The sequence below is a fragment of the Manduca sexta genome, chromosome 28, assembly GCF_014839805.1.
Source record: "Manduca sexta isolate Smith_Timp_Sample1 chromosome 28, JHU_Msex_v1.0, whole genome shotgun sequence".
Taxonomy (NCBI): Eukaryota; Metazoa; Arthropoda; class Insecta; order Lepidoptera; family Sphingidae; genus Manduca; species Manduca sexta.
This window is the reverse complement of record NC_051142.1, coordinates 7202176-7211977: the sequence shown is the minus strand read 5'-3', so window position 1 is coordinate 7211977 and position 9802 is coordinate 7202176. Positions and strand designations below refer to the sequence as shown.

At 40.0% G+C, this 9802-nt stretch overlaps 1 protein-coding gene and 1 pseudogene across 1 annotated transcript; both read right to left on the bottom strand.

The window, feature by feature from the left end:
* Positions 1-668: 668 nt before the first annotated feature.
* LOC119191047 (uncharacterized protein K02A2.6-like) lies at positions 669-4517 on the bottom strand. The gene is made up of 2 exons (XM_037444824.1): positions 4494-4517; positions 669-1992 (listed from the first exon to the last, which is right to left on the bottom strand). Exons 1-2 carry the CDS (start codon positions 4506-4508, stop codon positions 1144-1146), a joined length of 864 nt encoding a protein of 287 aa, XP_037300721.1. The 5' UTR covers positions 4509-4517; the 3' UTR covers positions 669-1143.
* Positions 4518-5699: 1182 nt separating this feature from the next.
* Positions 5700-9496, bottom strand: LOC119190999 (annotated as a pseudogene).
* Between the last annotated feature and the right edge of the window lie 306 nt (positions 9497-9802).

Here is a 9802-nt window from a genome sequence, read left to right as displayed (position 1 = left end):
GTAAGTGTTTTGGTGTCAGTACTGTAAACTTACATTAATTTGTGATAAATAAATAAATAAATAAATAAATGTGCAATAATTTTTTATAGCAATAACTAGTACTTATATACTACTACTTACTGCAATGTTGAACTTAATTAGACACGTAGGTACCTGTAGAATTCCAGAAAACATGGAAATAATATTCTGAGTTTGTACTTCGGAATCCATTTATTTACAAACTGACATTTCTTTGAAACAAAACATTATATTAAGAAAAACGTACCAGCCAGTACACTACACTCCTCCATACTAAATTAACAAAACACTCAACTCTACAACTTAAAATGATAATACCTCACATTCTATAATCAGGAACGTTTGTCAATCTACACTGCCTAATAGGGCGTTGCCTGGGACGTGGAGTCGTTGGCTCATACGGTAAGGCGTCCTGAAATTCAGGTGATAGCGGGGTGGCACTACCCTGAAGTTCCACTAACGGAGACCGCGTCGCGATCGGTCTACTGACCGGAGTATGAATTGCGGAATCGCACACTCTCTGCCCCTGCACCGATGATAAAGTGGCTGGCTCTGAACCTAGTGCTGACCTTAATCCTGCACTAGGAAGTTGAGACACCCTTTTCATTGGAATCGCTAGGGATAAACTAGCGTTCTCCTTCCTAATTTGGTTTTCATTTTTATGAAACTTCCTTTTAATTTGGTCTATATGCCTGTGAACTAACTCTCCCCGGCTGCCTACAATCTCGTAATCAGTATTCCCTAAACATCTATGAATTTTGCCTGAGACCCATTTGTCTCCACTCAAATACTGACGGTACCATACCTCTTCACCCTGATCGAAAGATCTGTGTACCCCTTTTCTAGCTCCACTTTGCCGTTGCTGAGCTTTCCTTACAAAATTCTCCCTGTCTGGCCTTAAAACGTCTAACTTCGTCCGTAACCGTCTACCTAACATTAACATTGCAGGGCTTTCTCCCGTAGTCGAATGCGCAGTATTTCTATAGTGTAAAAGATAAGTATAAAGTGCTTTATCAACTTCTTCCTTAGCCTGCACTGCTTTCTTAATAACCTTCTTTAAGGATCGCACTGCATTTTCCGCGAGACCGTTTGAGGAAGGATGATATAGCGCCGAAAAAACGTGATCTATACCATTAGATTTAAGGAAACTACCAAACTCATTGCACGTAAACTGGGGCCCATTATCCGTAACGATCTGCTTGGGTAGGCCCCATCTGCTAAAAGTTCACATAACTTATCTATGACCTTCGGTCCTGTTGTATTACTCATATGGAAAAGTTCCGTCCATTTAGATGTAGCGTCCACTACGATCAAGTATGTTTTCCCAAATATGGGCCCCATGAAATCTAAATGCAGCCTGGTCCATGGATGATTCGGCCACGGCCACATACTCGGAGTTTGCCGCGGCGGAGCATCCGCCTGAGCAGCACATATCTCACAACTACGACACATGCGCTCTATTTCTTCATCAAGTCCGGGCCACCATACGTAACTACGAGCCATAGCCTTGGATTTAACTATACCCATATGGGGCTCATGGAGCATCCTCAAAACTTTTTCCCTACACTTCACCGGAATCAATAATCTATGCCCCCACAACACGCAACTCAATTCTTCATAGAGTTCATCTTTCCGATTAAAATAAGGTCTAAACTCTTCGATATCACAGTCTCTTGGCCAACCATCGCGCAAAAAACTCAATATCCTCGATAAAACCGGATCCTTACTAGTCTGTAGTTTTAACTCTTTATAATCTAACAATAAAGCCTGTTGAACAAAATGCAAATAAGTTTGTTCCGGCACAGTGACATCTTGCTTACTATTTATCGGTAAACGCGACAACCCGTCGGCACCATTTCTCTCCGACCTAACATACTCTATTTCAAAATCATAAGCAGATAAAATGATAGCCCACCTTTGCATACGACTAGCTACCATCGTTGGAATTCCTTTATGAGGGCCGAAGATCGATACCAACGGCTTATGGTCCGTTCTCAAGAGAAAATGACGCCCATACAAATACTGGTGAAACTTTTTGACCCCGAATATTATTGCCAACGCTTCACGATGTATTTGAGAGTAATTCTTTTCCGCGTCGGTAAGAGTGCGCGATACATAAGCTATCGGGCGCTCTCCCGTTCCGCTTGCCGCCGGTTGCGATAGCACCGCTCCAACTCCACGCGCACTCGCATCACAAGTCAGAATAAGAGGCTTATTTGGGTCGTAATGCGCTAAAACCTCTGTACTCATCATTAACTGCTTAATTTTACTAAAAGAACGTTCACATTCGGCCGACCAAACCCAAACCTTGCCCTTTTGAATAATTCGTAGAGCGGTACTAATATAGTGCTCATATTCTTTACGAATCTCGCGTAAAAGTTAATTAGTCCTATAAAAGATCGCAACTCCGTAACATTACTCGGTCTAGGTATTTTATCAATCGCCTCCAATTTCGCTGGGTCGGTTTTAATGCCGTCCTTATGTAAAACGTATCCTAAATACTTTACTTCATCAACTAAGAAAACACATTTTTCGGTTTTCAATTTCATTCCTTTAATATAAAGTCTCTCAAGCACTGCTTCTAAAGCGGCCAAATGCTCCTCCTTATTGCTACCTCCTATTATCACATCGTCTAAAAATACCTCTACATTAGGAATTCCCTTTACTAATTCACACATTATGCGCTGAAAAATGCCCGCACTAGACGCTAGACCATAAACTAATCTATTATACTGAAATAAGCCGCGATGAGTATTTATCACAGTATATTTTTTTTGTTTCATCTAACTCTATCTGGTTATAGGCCTGGGATAAATCTATCTTAGAAAATATTTAGCCCCGCCTAGGCGCACCAATAAGTCATCAATTCTCGGTAACGGAAACCTATCTACATATAGCATAGGATTAACAGTAGCCTTATAATCCGCACAGATTCTCAGAGAGCCATCCGCTTTATTTACCGGTACCAGAGGAGACGCCCAGTCGGAACAATCGACTGGCTCGATTATTCCATCGCGCAGCATTCTGTCTAACTCTGCGTCAACACGGTCGCGCAGTGCGTAAGGCAGTGGCCGCGCACGATGGAACACCGGTACCGCCGATTCCCGTAATTTCAACGTCGCCTTACAGCCAGTGAATCGGCCCAAACGTCCATCAAACAGCTTGTTATATCTGTCAAATAATAAGTTTATTTCTTTATTAAAATGAGTCCGATCAACATTACAATGGTTTACATTCGTATTGGTAAATAGTGGTATTTTGATATGTAGTTCAGTTAACCACTGCCTTCCTAGGAGTGAGGTAGTACCTCCTTTTACTACAAACAACTCTAATCGTTTAGTTTGTTCCCTGTAACGTACTAGCGGATTAATAACCCCTATGGGTTTTATACTTACACCATTATAAAAATTAAAAACTATCTTGTGCGGCTTCAGTTTTAGATGATTAAAATACGCATCATAGGTGCTCTTACTAATGCATGACACAGCTGAACCCGTGTCTACTTCCATTTGTATAGTACAACCATCAATGGATATGGGCAAACTCACCGCCTTATAATTATTTAAACATAATTGGTGAAGGTTCTCTTCTACATCCGATTGCTCTTCGGCATTTTCCCGTTGATTGGCTTGGCCGTGGTGTATTCCTGTGCGACCCTGAGATCTTGCCACCGCTGGTATTTCACTTGCTCGAGTCTTCGATGCCGCGACAAATCGGCACATTCGCCGTAAGTGACCAACAATTCCGCATCTTCCGCATACGAAGTCGCGGTACCTACAGTCTACATTACCATGATCTATAGAACCGCATCGGCCACAATCTGTGCTGCGGACTCTGTGCCCTGTCCGCGATCCGCTATTTCCGTGAACAAAAAGACCGCCACGAGCCTTCTTTGCACGCTCATGCGACGCGAGTAAGTGCACTTTTCCCTCTGCAGTCGTCGGTGATTCCGTCACTTCCGCACTCAGAACCATCACAGCCGCCGCATCTCTCTCCGCCGCTTCTAATGAGCTCGCCAACATCACCGCTTCCGGAAAAGACAGAATACCGTTTTCGGCAAATAGACGCTGCCGAATCACCTCGCCTTTAATCCCACAGACAAATTGATCTCTTAAATTTTCGTTCAAATTTGCTCGAAATTCACAATAACGTGCCATTTTTTTTAATTCCGCCACGTAAACGGCAACAGTTTCTTGGCTTTCTTGTCTCCTCTGCCTAAATTTATAGCGCTCCGCTAGAGGCGATGGTGTGGGTTGCAGATGATTCCGCATCTGCTCCACCACTTTTCGTACTCGGATTCTGAGGGTTTTTTTCGGACTGGATAAATTGACTAATAGTTCATAGGCCTCTTCGCCCATTACAGCAATTAAAGTTGGTAACCTCATGTCTTCTTTCACATTATTTACTTTGAAATACATTTCCAGTCGGTCTATATATGTTGACCACGTACCATTTTGTACGTCGAATTTTGATACCTTTCCAATCGACATTTTAACACGCTATACCCTTCCTCCGAGATAACTTACATACAATATGTTCTCAATTTTCCTCGTCGCCACTGTAGAATTCCAGAAAACATGGAAATAATATTCTGAGTTTGTACTTCGGAATCCATTTATTTACAAACTGACATTTCTTTGAAACAAAACATTATATTAAGAAAAACGTACCAGCCAGTACACTACAGTACCTACTTTCTACCGCACGTTATTGCAGTCCATACTTAACCTCAAAATAACCGAGCTATAAAAATTGTGATTACTCCAAATTCCCAGTTTTCAATTTATATAAAATAGGAATATATTTCCTATTGTTTAGTGAAGGTTTTGTACAGACGCAAGCTTAGCCCAACTATCATACAAAAATGGGCATTCTCCATTCCAGACTCCGGGCTAATACCACAGAATACTCTGATACTGAGTAGAGAAACTCACAATCACTTTGCTCAATCCGGGATTCAAACCCGGCACCTCAGTACGATATTCGGACCACGCTCGCAATAGAACTACACCATAGAGGCAGTCCTTTAGTAGAAAATATTATTAAAGCCAAAACCAAAAGGAATATCTTGATAAGTTTTCATGATATAATTGGCTGCAGCAGCAGATAATATCTTACATATTGAAAAGGAATAAAACAAAAATTTTATATACCTACTTAAGAAAAAAATATATACTTTATTAAATAATTAATTTAAAATGTTATTTATATATGTAGGTAGTGAACATTATAGTTACAACAGTAAGTATATGTACCTATAATATGTGTAGAAAAATACTTACATAAACTGCGTTATTCTTTTGCAAAAATATTTATAGATATAATTAGTAACAAAGTGTAATAATCCATAAATTATGAACTATCACTTATTTAACATCGTGGCATCGCAGTTGACTGTACAATTTAAGGGCATATACTCTTCGTTGTGTAATTTTACTCGTTGGGTGAGATAATATTATGTAGATTGTAACAACATTCTAATATGTCGTAATGATCTGCTCGACAAAATGAATTAATCCACCTTTATGTACTTTTGTGGTGCGGGAATGTAAAGTCTTGACGTAATGCTGTGTTGCTAAAGATATAAAATTTTAAACGTTAGTACCTACGTTAATAATTGTCATGTAAATGCAATATTCAGAGGTGTTAGGCGTGATTGAAGTTCTCCAAAGAGAGAGTAATTATTCCTCATTGCTGCGGTGCCTAGCAAACAAGAATGGCGTGCCGGCAATGATGATCACTGCTAAGAAGGGATGGTCGGCCGTGAAGTAAGGCATCATTTCTTCTCCTATGATAGCCGAGTGGAAAACAGCTACTGACATTCCTGTAAACCAATTTATTTTATCAAACCGATTGCTACAATAGTAATTAAAATGGTTGTTTTAATTAAATCATAAGAATAACTTATAGGTACATATGATCACGTTTTACAAATGGACGCGTCATACACCAACATAATTGCACATAAAACAGCATTATTTACTATAGCCACAGCCCTAGCGTGTGCCCGAATGGGCCCGAGCGTCGACCGCCCCGTGGCGTGGCCATGACAGTCGAATAAAATGCCTAAATATTAGATAAAAATAAGTTACATAGTGTATACTTATTAAAAAACGTACGAAATGGAACATTTTTTTCGTTCACATTTGGAGTATAATTTGTACATCGTCTAAAAAACACAGGAAGGCATTTTATTTATAAAAATACAAAAGTTAAAGCCGACTAGCCGCGACAGTGGTTGGCAGAGACCAATAAAAAGAAAAGTGTAGAAAGAGACACTTAAGACCCTATTCATTAAATGTATGGAAAAATTATGAAAAGCGAGATAGCTGCTCAATACTATTGTGTTACTTTTTTCGCTGGGTTAAACGGGTCTTTGGTGGTTGAGGTTGACTAAGTGAATGGGCAATTACCTTGCTTTCGTCTTGCCAGTATTGAGCTCGGATAATATATCTATGTAATAAAAACATCTAGCATATGATTGATTATGATTTGGCTAAGGCGCTTATGCCAGGAGCAACAAAGATTAATAGCATTCTTTTCTCATAACGTTATCCTTGCGAATGTTAACTACCCTTGCGCTATTTGTTTACATGACAAACTAGATGGATTTTTTGGAATATTTAAAACAAGGAATTGTCTCGTTTATAAGTTATGAAGACAGGACTTATAGTCCAAATACTATATATACTTATAGTCCTGAGTACGACTTGTCCGAAGTATATTTATTTGATACTGTTTTGACAGTATTTATTAAACTCGGTGAAATCAAGTTGTAGAGAAAAACAGAATTACATCTATATTTTTTGCTTCTAGCAATGTAGGTTCGTAAGCGCAAAGCAAATTATCAGAGTAAAGGAACATCTTCGTAATGACTTGAAAGATAGACAAATTAATCCTTTAAGCGTGAAAAGTCGTTTCAGAACTATTTCAAGTTAACAAACACCCATGAAGTTAGAAAGCGGTTAAATGTAAAAGCGATGTACACCACAACTGTCCCCACATGCAACAAAAATCTATTACAGTAGCTTCGCCTGACGAACCCAAACGAAACATGCATGTCTTCACTCTGTGGCCGCGGCGGTTTAGCGCCCGCCTGTTCACGTCGATGTACACTTTCTGTACGGCTTTGGACACGTACAGTGGCTCACCAGTGTTCAAGATCTTATTTAAACCAAAATCGCCGTGACCAAAGATGGCTTTAATCCCGAGCTAAAAAACATTTTATATTATTACTATTTTATATAGACTAGACAGTACACATAAAGATTTATTTACATAACATTGCTATCAGTCATTGTTACCCAATCCTTTTACATGAATATTTTTCTGTAGAATGGTTTACAAGGGCGTTTAGAATAAGTAACAGAAGTGATAATAAAAGCATTAGTCCACGCCATATCTATACTTCTATACTATTATATAAAGCTGAAGAGTTTTTTTTTTTGTTTGAACACAGGAACTACTGGTTCGAATTGAAAAAATATTTTAGTGTTGGATAGTCGTTGTTCGTGGATGGCTATAGGCTATAATATATCATCACGCAACCGACAGGAGCGGAGCAGAAAATGAGCAAAACGGGGAAAATGTATTAATTATGAGAGCTTACGTTACATGCGCTGCCTAAGTACTTAAAGTGTAACAAGTATGGACGACGGAATTGTTCCTCTTAAAAAAATCTAAATAATATATCATAAAACAAGAACCCCAGCCACATATCTCTGCCTGACTGAACGCTTTAAAATCATAAATTACCCCACGGATTTCGATAAAATTTGGTATAGAGATAGAGAGATCCTGGAAAGGGCGTAAGCTACTTTCTATCCTGGGAAAGCGTGACTTGTATAACGGAAAATGTATCCCGAAAACTATTTGACGCGGGCGGAGCCGCGAGCAAAGCTAGTTCTGAATAAAAATAATTGTTCCTCAATGTCTTTAAAATACATGATAACATTCCTTATAACAGTCGTCAGAAAAATTATACTCCCTTCCTTTTTTGGTTTCGCGGAGGAAGTCTTTATTACTACCGCCCATCCTTCGTGGGGCGACTGCGGTTATGTTGGCTAACCATGCCTTACGGCCCGGCATTGAGTCGCCCGGATTTGATGACGACCTTCGGGCGACTGCCGGGCCGAGTCCCAACCCTATGTACAACTAACCTACGTACGGCCTACCAGCTAAACTCCGCAGTGGCCCCTTTCGGCGCATTAGGGACGGCTGCGGGCTTCCTCTGACGGAAAGTAAACTCTTCGTCCGCAGCCGCCCTGCGCGGTGCCGCCTTGCGGCCCGTCTCCTATGGGGGTCTCAGAAGCCCCTGAGCATCGAAGGACACCCTCGCCGTCTACGGCAGCATGAGGCCAACTACAAACTTCCGTCCATACCGGGGTCAAATGAAAATGAGCAAAAGATGCACAGAAATGCCCCCTGCTGCCCGCCGACGACCCCCATCGTGGCCCCTATTGGTCGCCTCTTACGACAGGCAGAGGATACCGTGGTGGAATTCTCCAAACGCCCCCATTCCACAGGGCGGATACTCTCTACCTGCGGCAACACCTCCTTAAGGTCAATTTCCGTTTCGATCTTGAACTTGGGAAGAATGACCTTAACCTTGGTAATTCTCATTTCTCCAACTCAGACATGAGGTCGTATCCGTCGGTCAGCTTCTGCATGACTCCGTCGAGACCGTCGATCTATTGGGCAACACAATCACCATACTGCGTCGCCTCCTTCATATCTCATCTCTAATAGCTACAACATACAATGCCACAACAATGTAATTAATGTATGGAAAAATATATGTTTCTCCACACAGTAGATAATAAATAAAACCTCTTCTTCACTCAGTTCTCTTTAAATATACGTAAACTTTATTTTGTTATCGCTCAACAGACAAATAAAAGGAAGAGATGCCTACCTCGCGAGCTGGATTCAAACAATCGATTTTCGTTTCGGCAACATTCTATTCTCCGCCAGACTATCATTGCATGTGATATAAGAAAAAGAATTCTGTTAGAGCACTCAAGGTCTATTTACATTAAAATAAAAGTGAAATAATTTATTTGAATCTTAAGGTAATACATTATTAAAATAATACATTTTCAATTCGTATACGAGTGCACAACCCTCTTAGGAATCATGAATTAATTTGATGATTAAAATTTTCCAATGTACTATTGATTTTACTAAAACGACTTAGAGAGCGAATGGGCAGACCAGTACACAACCAGCACCCGTACACAAGTATGACGCATGATCCAGCCATCAGCCTCCTCAATTAACCGGTAAAGTGTGTGAAGGTTCAAACCACATTGAGCTAATATCTGTTTATATACCCGAGCCTGGAGATCGGAACTCTCGCCGTATTTAAATTTGCCTTCCTGGGACATCATGGAATGTTAACTGAAGATTGAGTGTCGATATGGAAAGGCCGTTCAATTGTGTCCATTGCGTCAAATTGATTTTTCCAATTGCCCTGAAATTCATGTTGAGAAGTTAAATAATAATTCACCAACCATTACAGTAAACATTATCGAATTTTAATAATATTTATACGTTAAATACCATGAAATAAAGTGCATTGACAAGCACCAAACGAGTGTCTGCATTGAAACTGTCTGAAGAAAAAGATCCTTGATCTTTTCATTCGTTTTATTTTCAACCTAAAACATAACAACAATGAATGATTTCTTATATTTTCTTTATGTATGCTCAACTATACTATAAAGTTATTGTTATATACCCATTGGTTTATGAGTTCTGCTGCACCAACAGTGTTATCAAAGTC